Below are 20,310 nucleotides of genomic sequence, written 5' to 3'. Positions count from 1 at the left end.
GCCTCCTGGCGCTTACAGGGCGGCTCCTCTCAATGTTGTAGTGACAGCTGGTGAATGACATGCAATTGCCGCTACTTTATGCCGAGCTCAGTCTTCCCCGCAATTTGAGCCATACCCAGAGCGATAATCTGTATTGCTTGTGGCGCCGTTAGCGGATTCAAGTTCATCTGGTTAGATAGCTCACTACTAGTGCGGGGAAGCCCCGGTCATTTGATAGGGGCTCAATTAAGCCTAACCAGTTAGCCAATACACATTGCGGTCCAGTTCAACACCCCCGCAAACTCGTGGCGATCTAGAGTCTGGGGTAGCGGGGACAATCAGCCCCCCTGGTAAACCTCCTCTCTGCCAAGTTTGACTCGCGTCACGACTGTTCTTGACACTATCAAGTCTTTGCTCATTGTCCCGCAGTCAAGCTACGGTAACTCAAGACACTATGTCCAGCAGAAGCTCCAAAGTTACGAAGAAATCGAGGGTGAGTCGGACGGCGATCAGCTGCGATCGCTGCAAGTCAAGAAAGACAAAGGTAAGGGTTCCCGAGCCTATCACAACGTGCGCTTTACTAACCTTTTCTCAAGTGCAATAAGCCTGGTAGGTTGGCTGTACACTGTACTCATGAAGGGACAGAGGACTGACGTTGAGTGGAGATGCCGATGGCCCATGCGATTACTGCCGCAGCATCGATGAGGTCTGTTCAGTGGATATGGAGAAACGGCGCCAGAAGCCCTTCTACTTTGTTTCCGAAGAGGAATACCGTCTCTTGCGCGAGCTTTGCAGTAACTGTTTTCCGGATGAAGAGTTGACGATACCGAATCTGCGACGATTGATTAACGAGAACAAAAAGCCAGCGTTCAAGACCCAGACAGACATCGCAACGCCTACAATGTCTCTGATTGAAGTATCGGCAGAAGCGCCTATCATAGATTGTGGAGATGAACCGATAGACCAAGGAGAGATTTTGATACAAGATGTAGAAGAGAGCCAAGCTGAGGAAGAGGAGATACTGCTGCCCGAGATCGTCAATCTACATCATGACCTAGGCTGCCTTTTGGCAGACGCTCACGGGGAGTATCGTGAGTTCCTTCCTACACACAGCCCATGCCCCTTTCTAACACGTGCAGGCTACATGGGAGCAGAGTCAGGCGCCAGCTTCAACAGCGCCGTGAGATCATGGATGCTCAGGATGGGTGCAGGGACGAGAACCAAAGAGAAGGACAAGGATAAAATACCCGGAATGCTCAAAGTCAGCCCACCATCGGCCAAGTCTCCCTTGACAGACGCTGCCTCATCGCCTGGCAACCCGTGCCAATTTCCATCGCAAGAACTGCTGTCCGCTTGTGCAGCTCGCTTCTTTGAACAGGTCCACTGCCTGTACTGGATATACTCGGCAGAATCATTCTACACTAGACTCGAGACAACTTACTCTGGAGACTCGGGGCAACTAACTGCCTCGTGGCTCTGTTCACTACACGGGATAGTAGCTCTATGTGCTTCATGCGAGCCATCGGCTAATGGTTTGGTCAACGGGCAAAGAGCCCATGACTCGTTGGAGATGGCCAAGTCCCTCGTGACAAAGGTATGCGATGAAGCAGACCTAGACAGCATCAGGGCATTGATAGTATTAGTAAGTCCCGTTGCATCACGGATGCAGCTTCCACAACTGACGTAATTACTTCCAGTCTTTGGCCTTCCACTCCAACGGCTTCACTAACTCAGCATATCTTCACATCGGTCTAGCGGTTCGCATCGCCTTCTCCCTGGGTCTGCATCTTGACAAGTACTCGACGAAGAGCGGAGTAGTAAGCCAAGCGCATGCGCGTCGGCTCTGGTGGACGTTGTATTTGCTTGATCAAGATCTGTCTCTTGCTCTGGGAAAGCCAAGCATGAATAGTCCACTGAATGAAACTTCTTGGAAACCACCTCTACCATCTGAATTTGTACGTTCCTAGTATATGTGGACCCGAAAGCAATTTCTAACGCGCCACTAGGTTGTCAGCCCTGGCTCACATACGCCAAATGGATATCTGGAACAGTGTATACGTCTCACTCAGATAACTCAAAGTATACGCCAGAATCTCTACGATGGCCCTGTTCACGGTGGACAAAAGCTATCGAATACTCACTTTAATGACGCCATGGCCGCTCTGCAAAGCTGGCTAGATCACGTACCGCCACATCTTCATCTCTCACCCTCAGTATCCTTGTCCTACAGAAGGTCCATATCTCTTCTACACCTTCGCTACTGGAGTACCACGATGCTCGTCACCAAACCCTTCCTCTTATGCAATTTATTACAAGGCATCGAGCACGTTGAGACTGTCAAACAGCCTATATTCGCTACACTCGCCAAGACCTGCGTGTCGGCAGCCGAATCAACATTTGAGATCCTGGAAAGCATGGTCCTTCACAAAGTAGCTTCCAGCTTGGTCATGGCCGATTATCTCTTCGCCTTACAAGCACTTCAGGTTATTGTTGCTGCTTGTGGATTATATCACATGGATGGACACCAATCTCGTGCCAAGCAGTGTCTGCGAATCCTGCTGGCTATTAGTGTATCTGGTTACCCAAAGCATCTTATCCCAGAGACACTATTCCAGCTACAGCAGTGTGGACTTGCCGAAGGTGTCGAGGAAACATCAAATATCACTTTACAACCCTCCGAATCTTTAGGATATCCCCAGATGGTGACTGAACCTCTGCAACGGTACGTAGTAGTCTACCAAACTTCCATCGAGTTTTATTAATGGGTGCGCAGGATTTCGCTTGACCATAGCACGGATCAACTAGCGATGACGTGGTTGAATGAGCTCGACATGGCAGATATAGTTATCGACAATGGATTCCTGGATAATCTGATGGACATCTCTTCAATCTTCCCTTTTGGGCCATCATGACTATGATCATGCCTGGCATACTGTCTTCCAAGAATACTTATTGTACTATCAATGCCTATTTCTGCTATAGACCTTACAATGGAACTCCCTAATCTTGACAAACCAAACATTCTCCATCACGTACTCAGGATATCCAGACTCTGTATCTGGAACAAAGTCAAAGTGCCGAACTATTTGTGGAACAGCTTTGGAAAGCTCCATTAGGCTGATGTTCTTGCCCAGACAGGTACGAGAGCCTTGACCGAACTTTGAAGTAAAGAGTTAGACTACGGTAGCGCAATATGTTTTGAGGATATCACTTACTGTCATGAAATACGCTTCGCGTTCTTTGACCAGTTCTGGGTAATCGAGCCACCTTTCGGGCCGGAATACGTGGGCATCATGACCAAATACCTTGGTGTTGGCGTGGGCTACCCAAGCATTGATGCCAACGACAGTCTATCAGAGTTAGACTACATCACGAATTATTGTTGATATGCAGGAGTACATACCCCTGGAGGGAAGTATTGTCCTGCCAAAGTCGCACCGTCTGATGGAACGACCCGGCCGGACTCTGTAGAAAGAGCAGTGATTGCATCAGACGCGCGTCCCTAAATCTGAAACAACAAACTCCCGATGCAAGAGAAAAAGCTTGGACGAATTTGATTGGATCCGATATTGTACCTTGACTCTCGTGCTCTTTGATCTCAGCACGGAGTCGTTCAAGAACTCTCGGGTGCTTGATCAAGTTGAAGATGATTGAAGTCAAACTGATAGATGTTGTGTCAGAACCAGCGCCAATATTCATCGTACATACTGAACTAATGTCAGCGTTGGTGATCTTGGTTGGATCCTGCGCTTGGACGCGTAGGAACTTGGTGATAAAGTCCTCTGCTACATTGGGATGGGGGACGTCATCTGCCTTGACCTTCTCGCGCTTCTCTTCCAGTTGAGCATTGGCAAACCCTCTGACGTGAGTCAGACCTGATACAGTCTGTGAACGCATTTGTCTGCGAAAAAGAGTCTTGTGCCACTCTGGGAATACTCCGACATTGGCGCAGTAAACCAGGTACTGGCTCAGAGACGACATGATTCCTTGTATATCCTCGCCGGAATCTAAGAAGCCAAATCGTTTTCCGAGCTACCAGACTTAGTCAACTGTATCAGAGCTAACAACTGCTGTGTATCTCACCGTCATCATGCCTATTACGTCGAAGGCATAGCACTGCATCCAGTGGGATATCTCCACGGAGGTACCAGACCGAGCAAACTCTTCTAATCGGTCCCGAAGAACAGCGGAGCATTTATCGATGAAAGGCTCGAGTTGGACCAAGTTGGTCATCGAGTAAGCTGCTGCCACCTTCCGTCTAGCCTGGGCATGGATATGCGGATTCGGTTCGGCGAAGATGTTGGGAAGTGGGCTGATGGGATTGCCGCTGGCATAATACCATTGAGACTATCCAAGCTTGTTAGCTGTGTTTCTGATAGTATCATGCCACTTCGTGACGGACCTTTGTGAATCCTCGACCACTTCCATAGATTATCTTCGCTGCCGCAGGATCGTCGATGCTGTACTCGTTCGGTGCAATGCGTACAATGGGCCCTGGTCTAACTGTCAGGTTGAGTAGACATCTCCAAGCGACTTACTAACCATATTTCCTATGGAGCTCGATACTGGTCTTGGGGTATGTCCCAAAGTAAACTTGCTTCAGAAGCCATAGTCTTGTGAACCGTGCAAGAAACGGTCCAGGCACTCGTCTCAAGGGGGAACGAAGGACATTGACAAGGGTCAAAATGAACCAGCCCAGAGTCAAACAAAAGACTAGCAACACATAAAGCGACATTGACTTCATGGTTGAGAAGTGTCAAAAATTGATGATTATTGTCAATTGCATCAACTTATTGGGACCAAATATGATATGACTCTTGTGATTCCTCCCTCTCATGTCGTTTACCACATTCTATCTCATCAGCGATGGGACGTACCACGAATGATCACTAAGTCAGTGTAACATTAGCCGATCGCTTTCTACCATTCCGGGGCTCTCTACCGATCAGTGCCGGATCAGAGTCCTGGTGGTTGTCTCGTTTCTCTTCCCCGCGTTATCTACCCATGTCCCGCGAAATGATGTGGCTGGCCATTGCAGTTCGGAACCATACCTCCGATGACCATGAAGCCGAGATCACGAGTCCCAGCCCCCTCGTTCGTCTCCGGACTGTAGGCTTCCAGACCTGGCTCTGTTTGTCGCTATCCAAGCCACCACATACTCGCTTCGGTAGCTAGTGCGACCATGCAATGGCGATAAGGTCTTCACAGTCGAGAGACATGTTTTCTCTCATAGATCCGACGAGGTAGACAATGAACGCTACATGTGAAACAAAACAAACAGCTGTATGCTCTTTTTGCTCGAAGGCCGGGTGACCGTGAACTCGCCCTCACTGTAAATTCTATGATTACTAAGTAAATCGGCTCGCTCATTGCATAAGACATGTGATTGCACAAAGGTTGCCAATGAAATGTAATATTCATTACTACTATAGCCATCGTGTACATGATGCATGTCTATCAAACAGTCCAGTCATCAATGACTCTTGCAGGCGGAGCACTACTCGCTGGCTCCCTCCACTTTGGCGCCTGCAAATCCTCCTCCGCCACCTGCTTCCCCGTAACAGGATGCACGTAATGAAACGGCACGACCCTAGTATCAGGCCACAAATCCGCCCCCTCCCACAACTCATCAGGGCCCTGCTGATTCGCCGGATACGTCTCTTTAAACAAGGGCACAAACCGATCTGCATTCTGCCAGCCCTTCTCAACACTCCCGTGCCAGAAAGGGTGGTACCGCAGACGGAAGATCTTCCATACCCCTTCTTCTTTGATGTACTCGTTCTCGTAAACGCCGCCCTCCCACCATTGACGCTGGCCGCCGGGGTATTCGGGAGAGAGGGTCTTGTGGGTGCCGGCGCTCATGAGGGTTCTGCCGCGGTATTTGGCGATGTTTGTACCGGGCTGGAAGTCTACGACGTCTTGGCCGATGAAGTGGTCGAGAAGCCAGCCGTGAATGGGACCGTTTCTGCCACCGACAAAGTAATTGGACCATCTGTCGATGAAAAGCCGACGGATTGAGTCTTTGCCTCTGAAGCGACCATTTAGGAACTGCACGTATGCATCTGGTGAGTCTGAGAACAGATCCACCACCTTATCGTGTTAGTAATGTGTTTACTGCGATCACATTGGTCGGAGGCGGTGCATACCTCTTTGTAAAGACATTTGTCCAGGTAATATCCGTAGATATGCTGCAATTTTCGTACATCCGCCTCAGCTGTGCAGAAATAAGATCAGTGAGGGCGAAGAATTGGAGTACTGATGATTACCTGTGAGCTTTTCGATCTTCACCTCCATAGCTTGGAGCTGTTTCATTACACTTTCAGTATCCATGTTATCAGCAGTTTCGCTACTCTAGCGGCGCGTCAAGTTGATTGCAGAAGAACAGGGAACTCAATGTACAGTAAACAATAGCAGCCTGCTAAGAGGTACCTTCTGAAGCCCATTGGATCTCCGGGAGGTCTTATACCTGTAGACTAGCTATATCGGGAGTGGCTGTCAGCCTCCACTGAGGGGGGAGATTATCGGCCTCGACGGTTCGGCTCTTGTGTTCTGTCGGATGCATACCGCCGATGGCACCAAATTTACCACTAACCTTGTAAAGCTGGGGAATGCGACGCTTAACGCTAAGTAAAGCCAAAAGCTGTTATCACGCCGATTGTTAGATCGCGGGGTAAGATCTGGGGAAGCGATGCGACGCGTCTAACAGGGCCCAGAACGTGTGCTATGCTGATAAAAGGATATATCGCTGATCCTTCCTCTCCACTTCCAATGCAAGGACAAGCTCACAAATGCAAAGCCCTCTCTTTGATTGCACATCATCATCTGTTCTCTAAGAAATCTCCATCAACATGGAGGCACAACAGCCCTCTGCTAGGGTTCAACTCAATTCGTTATGGAGCGAGAAGCGATTGATCGCCATTTGCTTCTTTATTGCCTTGGCTCAGTTTCAATATGGATTTGATTCAGCTGCTGTCTCTGGCTTCCAATCCATGCCGGGCTTTCTCATCGTCTTCGGTTATGTTGATGTAAGTGTATTCTCCAGCCAGCTTCCCTCCACTTGAATGAATGGATGACTCTGACAGTGACTCTGAACAGCCCACGAACCCAATCGGTTACAACATCACCACCAAAGTCCAGACCCTTCTGCAGAGTCTAATCAGTCTCGGTGCTCTGGCAGCATGCATACTTATCTTCAACTTTGGTCGTTTCATCAGCCCTCGAGTTGGTCTCTGGATCGCTTCGCTTTTTGGCGTAGTCTCAGTCGCTGCACAAATGGGAAGCACGCATCTCGCTGCATTATACTTCGGTCGTATCATGCTTGGATTCTCCAACGGCTTCTACAGTACCTTTTCGGCGGTCTATATCGGAGAGTCGACACCAGCGTATCTTCGAGGTGCGGCTATTGGCTTGGTCGTCTTGCAGATTAATATCGGTGCTCTTGTCGGCATTGCCGTCGACAACGGAACTCAGGGCATGCTCAGTCGCCTGTCATACCAGATACCTCTTGCGGTCATGTTTGTTGTTCCAGTCATGATGTCCGTAGGACTGATATTCCTACCAGAGACTCCTCGCTATTACATCTCCAAGGGTCAGGACGATAAGGCCGAGGCTGCAATTCGAAAGCTACGGGGTATAACCGATGATGAAAGAATTCGTGAGGACATCATGATTATGAAGAATGCTTGGCTGGAAGAGACTGAGATGCGTTCCACTACTCAGCTGCTTGACGCTTTCCGCAGCACCGACTTGCGACGCACTCTTCTCAGCATTGCGACAGCTGTTGGCCAAGCTAGTACTGGTATCTACTTCATCTCAGCCTTCTCAGTCTTCTTCTTTGTTCAGGCACGAATTGGTTCACCATTCAAGTGGGTCATGGTATCTCTCGCCATCGCCCTCACGGGAAATATGCTCTCTTTCCCCGCTGTGCGCTTCTTCAACCGTCGACATCTTCTGCTTGGTACCTCCCTTCTCAACTCAGGTTTGATGCTGGGCATGGCAGTTGCCTACACCGTTTCTCCCGCGGGGTCACCAACTGCTGGGAAGGTTCTTGTTGGGTTGAGCATCGTCTTCACCTGGGTTTATGGTATTGGCCAAGGTCCTGTACTATGGGCCCTGCAGACTGAGATTCCTTCTCAGCGACTGCGAGCACAGACAGTAGGCTTTTCCCAGGGTGCAAGCTTCTTGGCTTCATGGTTGTGCTCGTACTGTACGCCGTACTTCATCAACCCTGAGGCACTCAACTGGGGTCCCAAGTATTGTTATATCTGGGCTGGTAGTAACTTAATCTTGGCTGTCTTTACGTACTTCTTTATTCCGGAAACTAAAGGCCGAAGCTTGGAGCAGCTGGATGAGCTGTTTGAGAAGAGGATATTGGCATGGAAGTTCAAACGCTATGTCACAGATCTACAGCAGGCTGATACGGATAATTACGTGGGTCGAATGGACGCGAACGAGAAGGGGGGTGTAGTTGAGGTTGAACATAAGGAGAACTAGTGGAGAGATGTAACTCTTGACACTTCGAAGTAGCTATCTTAATGTCTTTTAGTAATGCCATTTACTTTGCAAAATTTTAAGCCAACTCTCACTATCTTTCACAGCCGTACTAAGTTCTCAAGGTCGCCAACTCTTCCTCAGTAGCCTGACCATCAAACTCCTGCATCTTGGGCAAGTCCTTCAAGCCCTTGGCCGTTGCAGAAACACATCGACTGAGAGGTGTTCCATGCTTGAAGTTCACTTCACTATCAGGATTGAACCAATCTTTCTCAAGAAACTCGCGATCCAGAGTCCCAAGGTACAAGTGAAAAGAGTCACGCCATCCGTCAGGTAACTTCCCATCAGCGCAGTATTCCGGTTCCAGTTTGAAGTGGAAGCACAGCTGCGTTCCGCAACGACCGCAGAAGCTTCGGGATACATCTAGACTGCATTTAACGGAGTGGAAGAAGCGCAGCCACGTTTTGGTTTCGCCTGTTGCGCGGAGGTTATCCATGGCTGGGACGTACGGGGGACGATCTGCATCGGCCTTTTCCGCATCATAGTCGTCCGCAAGGACATCCAGAACGCGACCAGATATGACATCGGTTTCAGATGAGGGTGACATGGCGGAGACGGTGAGCATGGGTGCTGGAATATCGAGAATGCCTGTCGCAAGGAACGAGCCGGTTGATCTGCGGCAGTCATTGCAGTGGCATGTTATGGCGCCTGGCAGTTTGATACCGCAGGCCGGAGGGGCGAAAGGGTTCAATGGACGATCGTCCAGTGCGGGAACGTTTATTCGATAGCGGATCGCGCCGCAAGAGCAGCCACCGGTGACTTTGACAGGCTCGTTGGGAAGCGGCATGGTAATAGAGGATAGAGAGACAGTTTCACGGCTTCAAGTTATAGATTCACGATCCAAGATGCAGTTTTATAATCTGCTCGTGGCTTTGTCTGTTTGATTCACGATGATTTCTGAAGCTGAAATACGCCAAGGCCCATGACGGTGAGGCGCTCTTGGCAGGCCTCGCTACTGGTTAATTTCGCGTGATTATTACCAGAACAATGCTAAGTGTCTTTTGGAGCCGTGAATTTTGCTACGCCCTGTGATGATTTAAATCACTGCAAGGACTCATTTTAAGCAAGGTCGTGACTTATTTACTGGATTGCTTAGGTTGAAATTGGCTGCGTGGTTGCCAAGGCTTAGGCGACCACTCAGGGGCCAGACGACGGCATCCATAGGGCGCGACGAATTCCACCGTGGTTATGCGTTACGAAAACCGTGATAGAATACGAGCAATTGCCTGATGGAAATTCACAGCGGCTAATCGGCTCGTGATGTCACCATTCATCTGTTGCAAACGTGGCTCAGACCAAGCTGAGCGGTACGTAAGTGCTGGAAGGGGAAAGTAAGCTTACTCCAGTGGAGGAGCGGTCATTGGTCAATCCTCGCAGCTCGGTCTTTGCCCCTGTTTCGCTATCGATAAGGATCACGCTATGTTACCCTAAACTCAAAGACCGAGCGGGATCAGCAAACGTGGGCCTTTTTTAAATTGCTCGGTCTTGAATATTTCGTCATTGAAATACTGCATGATAGCTTTTAGCATTTCAAGGGATTTCGATGCGACTTAATTACAGGTTTCAGTCGTGGCTGAGCATTGTGTCGTGGCTTCAATGTCTTTTTTTTAGATTAAGCGCGTTGTAGAACCGAATTCGGTCTTTAGCTTCACACACGACATTAGATTTGGATGGTGACTGTGCGCCCTATAAATACCGAAATTATAGCCGCGTTTGTTTGCCTTTTCTTGTCTTGGTATTCAACAATATCTTCGATTCCTCAAGGACAAAAAATGCGTCCTCTCGCCCTACTCACCTTTCTCAAGGCTTCACAAGCCCTGCTTGTCCCCCCTCCCCCAGGCCCCTTTGATGTCGCCGTTAAAAACTTCGAGCTGATCGACATAAACCGTGTCGACACATTTGCACCCAAGCCCAACACCAAGCGCCGTATCATGGTCTCGGCCTACCTTCCTATCGACGCCCAATACGGCTGTAAAGATGAAGTTGTTCCATATGTGCCTGCCCTTACTGCAGAGGCCTATGGCAAGGTGGCCGGAACTCTTGGCCTCCCGGAAAACATCGTTAAGGATTTTGAGATGAAGGTGTGCAATATCTCAAGTGTCAAGCAAAAGAGATTTCATAAGCCGAAGAAGGAATACCCCGTCGCGCTTTTCTCACCAGGTTACCAAGGTTCAAGGCTTGTGTATGGGGCCATGGCGAGGTCGCTTGCAAGTCTTGGATACATCATTCTTACTGTGGACCACACCTATGAAGCCTTTGTGGTTGAGTTTCCTGATGGAACTGCTGCAACTGCTGCTGAGTTTCCGGATAACATGAACTCGACATATCGACAGCTCAAGGTAAGCCCCCCATTAAACTTCACACTGCAAGGACATTAATAACTTTGACTATTAGGTCCGAACTAAAGATGAGTCCTTTGTTATCTCGCAACTCTGCAATTCCACGCTCGTGAAGCAGGTCTTCGGTGACTTCCCTGGTACCTTTGACCCTCACAAAGTTGCCGTGTACGGTCACTCCTTTGGTGGATCAACTGCTGCCGTCACAGCCCAGCGCGATCGCCGTGTCATAGGAGGTCTCAACTTTGACGGTCCCATGTATGGATCTGTAGTTGAAGAAGGCTTGAAGTGCACGCCATATATACTCGTTGGAACAAACATGACAGCGCCTGATCCAGTTCCTGGCTGGAATGCATTCTACGACAAGATTGATGCTGCTAAGATGGAGATGGTGGTGAAGCACACACGTCACTATGCATTTACAGATGTTCCGTTGCTCTTGACCGAGTTTAAGATTCCAGCCAAGTCAGAAGCTAATGTCCATGAGGTATTTGGGACCCTTAGTGGAAGAAACGTTGAGAAGGCGGCGAATGAGATTATGGTTGGATTTCTGGACTTGGTGTTTAAGAAAGAAGCCAAGAAGCTCAATGCTATTGGCAAGAGGGATGGAATTCACGTTCTTCAGCGCGATCTTGCATAAGAAGAGAATCAGAGGTTACTGGTCCTGAATGCGGTCTGGGGTCTATGTTTGGTGAGACTTTCATGAAACCCAGTGTATTTAAAAGGAAACAAATGATATTACGCCTATTAATGCATTGCGGTGAAAGAAGAACAGAGACATGCAGCAAACAAATCACCAGGCTCAACAGGCAGAGAATAAGTAGCATGGGTTATTAAGTTGACAGTATTAGCGGGGAAGTCAGCCCTTGGCTCACGGTTTATTATTTAGCCTTGAGAATAAGCATGGGGAATCAACAGGCAATAAGTATGTGACATTAACAGGCTAAGTTCAGAATTCCGGCCAAGTCAGAAGCTAAGGTGCATGAGGTATTCCGGGGGTTATATCTTCAGCTTCATTCAAGATATAAATAATCCTACTTAAAGGCTAGCCAGCGTAGAGAGCATTGAGTGAGATCTGGCCCAGAGCCTTGAGTTTAAAGCTTGTCCCTGCATGACGAACTGTACTTCTTGAGTTTTCCCCTTTGTCTCCCCAATAAATACGGCCGTTCTCACTTGGAGTCCAATCGTCAACCAGGTCTGCAATAGTTTGCAAGTGGCCCATAGTAGCAGGCTGAGGTCCCGATCGCTTTCTCAGTGCCAGAAAAGTGGCAAAAGAAGCCAGCAGTATAGCAAGGACGGCATAAAGCAGTAGTCGAGTATATGTCATATAAAAGGTGACACCCACCACACCCATTTCCTCCTTTAACAAAGACGGATCCATAGTCGATATGTCCCCTGCGATTCCTGCTCTAATGCTCGGCTGTACAGCCTGACCAACACTCCAGTGCAGAAGAGACTTGAAAAGGCTCAGGATGATATATTCCCAGCTGCTTATTGCGTTCTTCAGCGAGTCACTTGCAAGCAAGGACCCTTTTGGGCCTTTCCTGTTCCTGCTGCTATTGTCATACGCATTCCGCCACATATTTTCATCTCGTGAAATGTTGACAAGCAGCTCGGTACAATGTAGAGCAATGGACTGGGTTGCTTGAACTGCACTGATGAACAGCAGGCCCAGAAAGACTTGGAGGAGCGGGTATTTGTTGTAATCTTCGGGGTTTGAAGAAGGGGACATGGAGAGGCTCGCCATGTTGCTGCTGCAACTACCTGGAGCCATCACCTCCCATTTTAGTGAGGCTTTACCAGGCGGACAATGAACACCATTATCGGCTGCATATGCCAGGTCTAGCCCCAAGATGGCAAACATCCATATCATGGCCAGTACTGCCAGCATCCAGAGTAGCCAAATAATTATTCTTATAAGCCTGTTCAGCTTGTACATGCTTTCTTGCTTCTGCCGAGGACGAATTGGCTGTGTATCGATGTCTGCACAAAGTTGCAGTGATGAAGGGTTCCGATCGTGCACGGATCGCATACACCTCCCATTGCGTCGCTGAAGCATACCGTTTTGCACAGCGGCCAGACAATTGCTCAATGGATTAGAACTCCAGGTTGATACAGAATCGGAGCAGGTCCATAGACACCATGTTGAAACTGATGCGTGTCCCAGAAGAGCCAGGCCCAGTATCAAGAGAGCCAGGCCGTTTATGAATACTTCGTCCACATAGTCGGGCAGTAGTAAGTAACTGGAAGCTCCGTAGCAAAGAATCAAACAGATCATGCTAAAGATATTAGTGTACCACCGATTAGGTCCACTCTTAGTCGAGCTGGTAAAAAGCCGAAGGTTCGTGTTAAACTCCAATTGATGTTCGCTATAGAGAGCCCATCTTAATGACACCGAATGGATGAAAGCCATGCTATCAATGCAGAACGTGAGGATGATGTTGAAAACAAGCGATAGGACCTCTCTTGCCGTTGTATCAATGTTAACATGCATAGCAAGCTTTTCCTTTTTTGTTGCAAGGACGTAAATACCAGACCCGATACATGCGAGGGCGAGAAGACAGCCTGTGAAGACGCCAATAATGCACTGAAGACGAGTAGAGGTATTGATATCGTAATCTTGGGGAGTCGTGTTGTTTTGCTCGCTGTGGGTACTAGCTACCTGATAAACCTCTTCCTGTTGAGGCTTGTTGACGTTGGACTCTTGTGCTAGAGGTGAGGTAAGCCCCGCATCTTCTGTTTCTGCTTCTAGAAGTATCTGGGTTTCATCGATCTGGGTGTTCTTGATTGTCGATCTCCATTGCTGAAGCTCATGCGTTTCGGTGCAGGCATCAGGACTACTCTGGTCTACGTGTCTCGAGAATTGTTGTAAGGATCCGTGTTGACCTGATTCGTCTTCTCTGGAAAGCAGATGCTCGTTCTCGTCAGTTATCGTACTCTCAAGGTCCGGCCTTGTCAATGCCTGGCGCTCCATATCGCCGTGAAGTATGTAAAGACCAGGTGGTAAAGCGTTTAGGAGCAGTAGTTAAAATACAACAGTAACTAAACCCCAAACTCGACAAAGCCCCGTTATAGTTGGAAGGATTCATTAATGCCTCAGGTAGCTGGTAGGACTTAAATTATTTAACCGGGGACTGAGGAGATTGCTTTACTCTATTGGTTCAGATACGATCTTGATCCACCCTGTATGCAATGTCGTTTATGGCTATTAATAGAACGTTATGTAGAGTAAGAAAGACTTGCTGTTATTTGCATCGGGAGTGTCAAAAGAAGAGATATGTAAATATGTAATCTCTGGGTGCAATCTGATTAATGGAAGAATGTCTCACCACCTGTCTATGACTGCTCTAGTATCCTTGAATGACCGTATTAGAGATGGGAGAGAGGTCGGGCACAACTCTCAGATTGCCCGATATACTGAGAGTAGTGGAGGTACTGTGTTGTTTCTCATATTACCTCACGAGTATATATATCCTCCCAGCATTCTCCCGTGCGTCCCTGATTCGCCAATATAATACTGCACAGATCCAAGCTTCGTCCCGGCCCGATCCACATTATGGGATACATCAATTCTAACAGGCACGGGCTTCGTCAGTTTGCCACTGTAAGAAGCGCCCTTGAGTATTTTGAGAGTATCTTGGTCAGCGCCCGCCAACAGAGATATAATGCCGAGATCTCGTGAAATGGGGACACGGAAAAGAAAGGCGATCACGCATATGGCTAGCACGGTCATCACCGGTTGGGTGCCAACGATAATGCATAGCCAAAGGTTATGCTCCATGGATGGAACTGACTTCCAGACAGACTCGGTCGCATTGTATGTCTCGTTATACCATCCGCGGATTGAATATTCGGGCCGCCATAATGGGCCATTTATTTGCACTGGAATAAAGCCTTCGCTAGCCGCAATCCAAGAGTGGTAATTAAGTCATGGCCATGGTGAAGGTGTGAGTTGCCACAAGCTAATGTGATGAGTTTCTTGTCGACGAAAACTCACTTAGGTACTCTGACAGACTTGCAATCAAGTGTGATGCGAGCGCAAATTGGCCGTTGTCGTAGAGCTGATGGGAAATACTAAGAGGTTTGGGATCACATTTACCCTCTTGTAACTCAATTGAGTTCCGGGTGATTATCCATTTTGCTGAGCAACTGTGTCTCTTGACATCAAATCTCATAGCTCTATCTTTGATCCATTCAATGACATTTTGAAAGGGCATATCCTTGTTTGTGGCTGGGTAGGGATCTCCTCCCATATCCTGTTCCGCCATGGTGCCAATAAGTGCCCAGGAGCCGTTCCATGACCGGGCACTGTCGTCGCCAGCAACGCCCTGTTGAAGCACCGCAAAGTAGTAACCATTCCCAAGACCAAATCTCATGGGATTTGTAATAGAGAATGTTGAATTCCAATATGCCGCGTCTTGGATAGTAGGATCATTATTGACCACAGTGCCTCTTAACTTATTTGCTGAAAGAAAATAAGCCTCTACTGCTTTGAGGTCTCTTTGAAGGTCAAGGAAGTGATTCGGTAGCGGAGCGTCGATTGCAGCTGCTGAGGTATTGGATATCAAGATTGAGCTAAAGCCGAAGGGCTTCGGCTGACCATCGAGATATAGTGGAAAGGCCACGTCATCAGAGGTCTGTGCCATGAATGGTATTGTTGCGCTGGCGAAAAGAGCGTTAATCTTGGAATCACTGGTGTTGTGCAGCATGTTTTCTGCAACATTGTTTTGGAGTCCTGGGGGGCTGTAGGACCATAAGTGCCGACTGAGACTTTTTCGCTGGAATAAGCTGAGCCCACCGTGAACTGTCTGTAACCAATGCACAAGGCAATAGGTAGAACCTTGAGGAGTATAATAATTAGCCGCCATATTCACCCGACACGGCTTGTGAATGGCGACGAGCGGAGCAGACCCTCGATATCCTGCAGAGTGAAGATTCCAAATTTTGCATTCATCAGAGTCAACGCAAAGGGGAAGATGCACTGTAAACATATCGACTGCAATGAGATCAGAAAGCCTAATATAATAATTTGATTATAAAATCCCAATCTGGCAGCATACTGGTTTGGGTTAATAACCAGTGCGGCAGCGGCGAAACATCCAACTGAAACAAGGGTAGCCGAAAAGTCGAGAAGATTTATAAATATCCTTGCGGCTGGCTCACCAAGCGCTTGAGTGGATATAGGCTGGACCGTTTGTAAGGGGACTGCTGTATAGAACCTCGAGTCTCTGAAAGTTTTCATAGGACCAGACATACTGGCATAGAGAGAACAAGTACGGGACATGTCGAGATGGGGAATTACATAATCCAGATATACTTCTGCTTGAAATGAGACCTGAGTTCAGCCGCACGAGGCTCTAAAAATTTGGGTGAGACAAGCCAGCGCATTGCACTCGATGATTAACACTGACCAATCTGCAACTGCAATTTTTAAGAGGCGGCGGAGCTGTATTGACTCACATTGCAGGTTGTAGGCCTTTTATATTTCCTGCTTGAAGCCACTGAGACGATGTGGTGTTAGAATAAATGCTATTAGCAGATGAGCAAGTACGTTCAGCTCTGCTAAGTCAGATTCTCTATACACCAAGCTTGGCAATATTGGGGGCCAAGGTTAGCAGTGATACCTGCATATTTAATCGCTCTTTCCTCTCCCTTCTCAACCCTTGGCGAAATAAGGATGTGCTAAGACTATAAAGGATAAGATGTTCTTTTCTATAACCAAAGCTTCCGCCCAAAAGTGTTCCAGAATAACTAATATTAAATAAGCAGTGAGAGTCTGGGGCTGTTGGTCACGAATGTAGTCTTAGGCTGCGGATCTATATTATAGAGAATTTATCATATATAAGAAGGCTCGGTAGACTCCAATGAAACTTGAAATTAAATTCAGATCATACCTTGTCGTTCAGATACTAACCTCTCATCAGCTTGACCGGATTGTGCGGAGAGATTTGGGCCATCGGGTTGTGGACAGAGGGGTTCGAACTAGGTTCTGTTCCACTCAGTTCATCCAACCAGAACACCACTACTGCAAGGTCCTCTGGGTAATGGAAACCACTTTAGAAATAAATATCCAATCACGACAATGATATTCTGGAGCACTGACGGAGCTGTCTCGGTATTTTGAAGAAATCCGTCGGCTAAGTGACCCCCACTATTCCGATAGTCTAACCCCGATTTCGATGCCCCATCTGTTCCGATACCCCGCTGCACTAGGCCCCGGTACCCCACGGGGAAGATGTTGATGAAATGCTGGAGCTATAAGAAGTTGACACCTCCAACGGCTCGACAGGAACCCAGACTTATCTTTCGTGGACCGAAGCAGCTATGTATATCGCGAATTATCTCAGTATGCCATTGCTGGCCGGCGTCTTTCTCATCGGCATAGTCCTCTATGCCTTGGTCAACGCCTTCAAGTCTCCTCTCCGCGGCTTGCCTGGGCCTTGGTACACTCATTTCACTCACCTCGTCCTCAAATGGCAGATTCTCGCTGGCAACCGCGTTCATTACATACACTCATTGCACCAGCATTATGGCCCAGTCGTACGCGTTTCGCCAGGCGAGGTTGCCGTGAGCGACCTAGAAGCGTTTTCAAAAATCCACAAAATTGGTTCTGGCTTTCTCAAGTCGGCTTGGTACGATGGCATAACTCCCAACCGAGAACCAGGCATCTTTGTAATGAGAGACCCTCATCAGCACGCTGCTCGAAGACGGTTGTTTGCTCGTGCTTTCAGTGTCAGCTCGTTGTTAACCAATTGGGAGTCGGAAATCCGACAGAAGACTGAGCTTGCGGTAAACAACATAAAGCGAGACGCTCAAGGTGCTGGGGCGGATGTGTTCAAGTGGTGGACTCTTATGGCGACAGATGTGATCGCTCATCTTTCATTTGGAGAATCATTTCGAATGCTGGAGCTTGGCAAGGTAACTATGTCGTCTCCGTCTCAGTCTAACAAGCCCTGGGACTAACCGACTCCAGCAAACGCCTTACATCGATGCGATCCAGTCGGCGCTTCTTATGAGCGGCATTCGTGCCGAACTCTCATGGATCTATCCACTTCTCCAGCGTCTACCTTTCCAAGGGTTGAAGAAGTTACTAAATGCCGACAACGTCGTCTTTGATCATGGCGCTATAGCTGTCCAGAATATGCAGAGCGCAGGGGACGGCTTTAGCAAGGCGAATTTGTTTAGTCAAATGCTTGCTGAATCCGATAGCCAGGATAAGACGAATCTCTCATTGTTAAGTGTACAGCAGGAAGCGGGCAATCTCATCGTCGCTGGATCGGACACGACGGCTGTGACTTTGACGTATCTCATCTGGGCCGTTCTCAAGCAACCCCAGCTTCAAGCTGAATTGGAGCGTGAGATATCAGAACTCAGTGATGAGCTATCCTTTGACGAGCTCAAGAGTGCTCCGCTTCTTAACAGTGTCATTGAGGAGACACTCCGTCTGTATGGTGCAGCTCCTGGTGCTCTTCCACGTGTCGTGCCTGGAAAAGGCCTTGACGTGTGCGGTCATTACATCCCTCCCGGTACTGTTGTCAGCACTCAAGCGTTCACATTGCACCGCAACGAAAACATCTTTGACGATGCACAGAGGTATGATCAAACTGGCTTACTTGAAAAGTTCCACGCTGACAGTTCAACAAGGTTCAATGGTTATCGTTTCATGGACAAATCTACGCTGACAGGGGCGCAAAAGACTGCTTTATCTCCATTTGGCGCTGGATCACGAATTTGTATCGGTCTACACTTGGCTTGGATGGAGCTGCGACTTGGTGCTGCGCTATTCTTCCGTGAATGCCGTAGCGCCACACTAAGCCCAGAGATGGCTGATGAAATGATGGAGATGGAGAATAGGTTCTTGATTGCACCGAAAGGGCACAGGTGCATTGTAAAGTTGTGATAATGGATCACAGAACGGATAGTAGCCTATTGGCTTCACGCCTTGGTGATGAGGTATGAAATGAATACTGGAGTAAACTTGGGATGGCTTTGAGGTTCAAGCCGTTTTGCACTGGTTGATTTACCTGCATGAAAAGAAACGCCCGACTGGAATAATAAAATTGCGTACAGTCAAATTGCCCTGTGATTGGTGAGGGGACAGGTAAGACGCCGGAATTTCGAGCAGCCCTAGGCTGAATACGAAGTGTGGCGTCGATAGGCTCAGGACCAGTAGATCCAAGTGCGCAGTAGCCTCGCGTTAAATATCAATAGCTCTAACAGGTGAAGATTTGCCAAATTAATAACCCCTGATTGCCGATGTTAAAAACGATGGTATTTCTCGCATTTGGGTCCGAGATCTCTCCCTGCAATTTTGCAACACCCCACGCTCATTGATCTGTTGGTTATTCAAACACGTCCACTCGTTCCACAATGCGTTTCTCACTCCAATCCTTGGCCATTGGCCTGGTCTCGAGTCAGGCTCGTCTCGCTCTGGCATCACCTTGTAAGCCTTTGACTACTACCACGCTCGCTGCAACCACCACGACTGCTGCTGTCGAGGAAGCTTCGACAACTACTGCGATCAGCGAGGGGTCCACCACTACGGTCGAGGGACAGACTACCATTGTCACTCTCAGTGAAGCTACTACCACCACTGCCCTTTCCGATCTGTCCACCACTCTCACTACTCTCACGCTCGGCGAGGCCTCGACCACCACTGCAATTGTTGAAGAGTCGACCACCACTACTCTTGGTGAAGAGTCCACTACAACTGCTCTCACTGAGGAGCCAACCACCACTACATTTGAGGCTACTACCACGACCGCTGCTGAGACTACCACTACAACGGAGGCCCCCGAGGGCACTCAAATGGCCGCTGTCTTCGCCGATAACACCGAGAAGGATACCTATCTCGATAAATGGGGTGGAACCTACAGCACTCCTCAGTCAGGGGGCTCAACCTCCAAGGCCCGGTTCGAACTTGAGCCAGAGACCAACAGACTCTTCACTTATCTCATTGATGGCACCAAGGTTTACCTCTTCACTGTCATTCCAGATGGTCCCAACTACGCCTTCCAATTTGACACAGCAGCCAACATCGACAGTACTACCGTTTATCACTACGTCCTGTGCACAGCTGACGCCGATAACGTTCTCAGCTGTGCTTCCGAGAGCGGCCCAACTCCTATTGTTTGGTACTGGGTGGACAGCGCCGCGAGATACTACGGAAACAGCAACCCAACTTTTGATTCATCCCCAGTTGTTCATTTCAAACTCGGGTAATTTACTCAGAGACACCTTTTCAGTGCGGCATTGCTCTCAAGATAGTGTGTGTCGTCAAGTGGAAGTAAGAGAAGTGGAAGAAGGATGTTGGTGGCAAGAACTTAATGCATCCAGACTTAAATATTCTATGTATATAGTAACTCTGCAAAGAGATTTTGACATAATCATGTTATTATGGAATATGCCCCATCCTTTTTTTTTAATCTAATAATAGCAGGTTATT

General features: G+C 48.3%; 10 protein-coding genes across 10 annotated transcripts; 5 read left to right on the top strand and 5 right to left on the bottom strand.

Annotated features, from left to right (window-relative positions):
* Window positions 1-333: 333 nt before the first annotated feature.
* Window positions 334-2,995, top strand: FOXG_19481 (uncharacterized protein). Its single transcript, XM_018399703.1, has 7 exons — window positions 334-523; window positions 576-588; window positions 645-1,070; window positions 1,119-1,621; window positions 1,677-1,934; window positions 1,986-2,701; window positions 2,753-2,995. Exons 1-7 carry the CDS (start codon window positions 434-436, stop codon window positions 2,889-2,891), a joined length of 2,145 nt encoding a protein of 714 aa, XP_018243087.1. The 5' UTR covers window positions 334-433; the 3' UTR covers window positions 2,892-2,995.
* Window positions 2,940-4,723, bottom strand: FOXG_07410 (uncharacterized protein; the record flags this gene model as incomplete). Its single annotated transcript, XM_018385995.1, has 7 exons — window positions 2,940-3,137; window positions 3,195-3,329; window positions 3,383-3,444; window positions 3,555-4,011; window positions 4,063-4,326; window positions 4,382-4,482; window positions 4,522-4,723. 7 exons carry the CDS (start codon window positions 4,721-4,723, stop codon window positions 2,940-2,942), a joined length of 1,419 nt encoding a protein of 472 aa, XP_018243086.1.
* Window positions 4,724-5,436: 713 nt separating this feature from the next.
* On the bottom strand, window positions 5,437-6,309 carry FOXG_07409 (uncharacterized protein; the record flags this gene model as incomplete). Its single annotated transcript, XM_018385994.1, has 3 exons — window positions 5,437-6,069; window positions 6,126-6,193; window positions 6,246-6,309. The coding sequence occupies 3 exons, from the start codon at window positions 6,307-6,309 to the stop codon at window positions 5,437-5,439; spliced, it is 765 nt and encodes a 254-aa protein (XP_018243085.1).
* A 468-nt stretch (window positions 6,310-6,777) lies between these two features.
* FOXG_07408 (uncharacterized protein) lies at window positions 6,778-8,472 on the top strand (the record flags this gene model as incomplete). Its single annotated transcript, XM_018385993.1, has 2 exons — window positions 6,778-7,004; window positions 7,075-8,472. The coding sequence occupies exons 1-2, from the start codon at window positions 6,828-6,830 to the stop codon at window positions 8,470-8,472; spliced, it is 1,575 nt and encodes a 524-aa protein (XP_018243084.1). The 5' UTR covers window positions 6,778-6,827.
* FOXG_07407 (uncharacterized protein) lies at window positions 8,424-9,571 on the bottom strand. The gene has a single exon (XM_018385992.1). The coding sequence runs from the start codon at window positions 9,314-9,316 to the stop codon at window positions 8,582-8,584; it is 735 nt and encodes a 244-aa protein (XP_018243083.1). The 5' UTR covers window positions 9,317-9,571; the 3' UTR covers window positions 8,424-8,581.
* Window positions 9,572-10,231: 660 nt separating this feature from the next.
* FOXG_07406 (uncharacterized protein) lies at window positions 10,232-11,743 on the top strand. The gene is made up of 2 exons (XM_018385991.1): window positions 10,232-10,868; window positions 10,924-11,743. Exons 1-2 carry the CDS (start codon window positions 10,302-10,304, stop codon window positions 11,503-11,505), a joined length of 1,149 nt encoding a protein of 382 aa, XP_018243082.1. The 5' UTR covers window positions 10,232-10,301; the 3' UTR covers window positions 11,506-11,743.
* Window positions 11,738-13,839, bottom strand: FOXG_07405 (uncharacterized protein; the record flags this gene model as incomplete). The annotated part of the gene is made up of 1 exon (XM_018385990.1): window positions 11,738-13,839. One exon carries the CDS (start codon window positions 13,837-13,839, stop codon window positions 11,911-11,913), a length of 1,929 nt encoding a protein of 642 aa, XP_018243081.1. The 3' UTR covers window positions 11,738-11,910.
* Window positions 13,840-14,827: 988 nt separating this feature from the next.
* Window positions 14,828-15,574, bottom strand: FOXG_19480 (uncharacterized protein; the record flags this gene model as incomplete). Its single annotated transcript, XM_018399702.1, has 1 exon — window positions 14,828-15,574. One exon carries the CDS (start codon window positions 15,572-15,574, stop codon window positions 14,828-14,830), a length of 747 nt encoding a protein of 248 aa, XP_018243080.1.
* Window positions 15,575-17,100: 1,526 nt separating this feature from the next.
* On the top strand, window positions 17,101-19,164 carry FOXG_07404 (uncharacterized protein). The gene is made up of 3 exons (XM_018385989.1): window positions 17,101-17,783; window positions 17,839-18,458; window positions 18,510-19,164. Exons 1-3 carry the CDS (start codon window positions 17,190-17,192, stop codon window positions 18,763-18,765), a joined length of 1,470 nt encoding a protein of 489 aa, XP_018243079.1. The 5' UTR covers window positions 17,101-17,189; the 3' UTR covers window positions 18,766-19,164.
* A 71-nt stretch (window positions 19,165-19,235) lies between these two features.
* On the top strand, window positions 19,236-20,087 carry FOXG_07403 (uncharacterized protein; the record flags this gene model as incomplete). Its single annotated transcript, XM_018385988.1, has 1 exon — window positions 19,236-20,087. The coding sequence occupies one exon, from the start codon at window positions 19,236-19,238 to the stop codon at window positions 20,085-20,087; it is 852 nt and encodes a 283-aa protein (XP_018243078.1).
* Window positions 20,088-20,310: the final 223 nt, after the last annotated feature.

The sequence above is a fragment of the Fusarium oxysporum genome, chromosome 4 (genome assembly GCF_000149955.1).
Source record: "Fusarium oxysporum f. sp. lycopersici 4287 chromosome 4, whole genome shotgun sequence".
NCBI lineage: Eukaryota > Fungi > Ascomycota > Sordariomycetes > Hypocreales > Nectriaceae > Fusarium > Fusarium oxysporum.
This window is presented reverse-complemented; position numbering and strand designations above follow the sequence as displayed.

Excerpts from the sequence above, each read along its gene's own strand:
- FOXG_07404 (XM_018385989.1), top strand. The coding sequence starts at position 17,190 with ATGTATATCGCGAATTATCTCAGTATGCCATTGCTGGCCGGCGTCTTT. Across the intron at positions 17,784-17,838 it reads GAATGCTGGAGCTTGGCAAG|CAAACGCCTTACATCGATGC; the intron begins GTAACTATGTCG and ends AACCGACTCCAG. Across the intron at positions 18,459-18,509 it reads ATCTTTGACGATGCACAGAG|GTTCAATGGTTATCGTTTCA; the intron begins GTATGATCAAAC and ends CAGTTCAACAAG.
- FOXG_19481 (XM_018399703.1), top strand. The coding sequence starts at position 434 with ATGTCCAGCAGAAGCTCCAAAGTTACGAAGAAATCGAGGGTGAGTCGG. Across the intron at positions 1,071-1,118 it reads AGACGCTCACGGGGAGTATC|GCTACATGGGAGCAGAGTCA; the intron begins GTGAGTTCCTTC and ends TAACACGTGCAG. Across the intron at positions 1,622-1,676 it reads TCAGGGCATTGATAGTATTA|TCTTTGGCCTTCCACTCCAA; the intron begins GTAAGTCCCGTT and ends AATTACTTCCAG.
- FOXG_07406 (XM_018385991.1), top strand. The coding sequence starts at position 10,302 with ATGCGTCCTCTCGCCCTACTCACCTTTCTCAAGGCTTCACAAGCCCTG. Across the intron at positions 10,869-10,923 it reads CGACATATCGACAGCTCAAG|GTCCGAACTAAAGATGAGTC; the intron begins GTAAGCCCCCCA and ends TTTGACTATTAG.
- FOXG_07407 (XM_018385992.1), bottom strand. The coding sequence starts at position 9,316 with ATGCCGCTTCCCAACGAGCCTGTCAAAGTCACCGGTGGCTGCTCTTGC.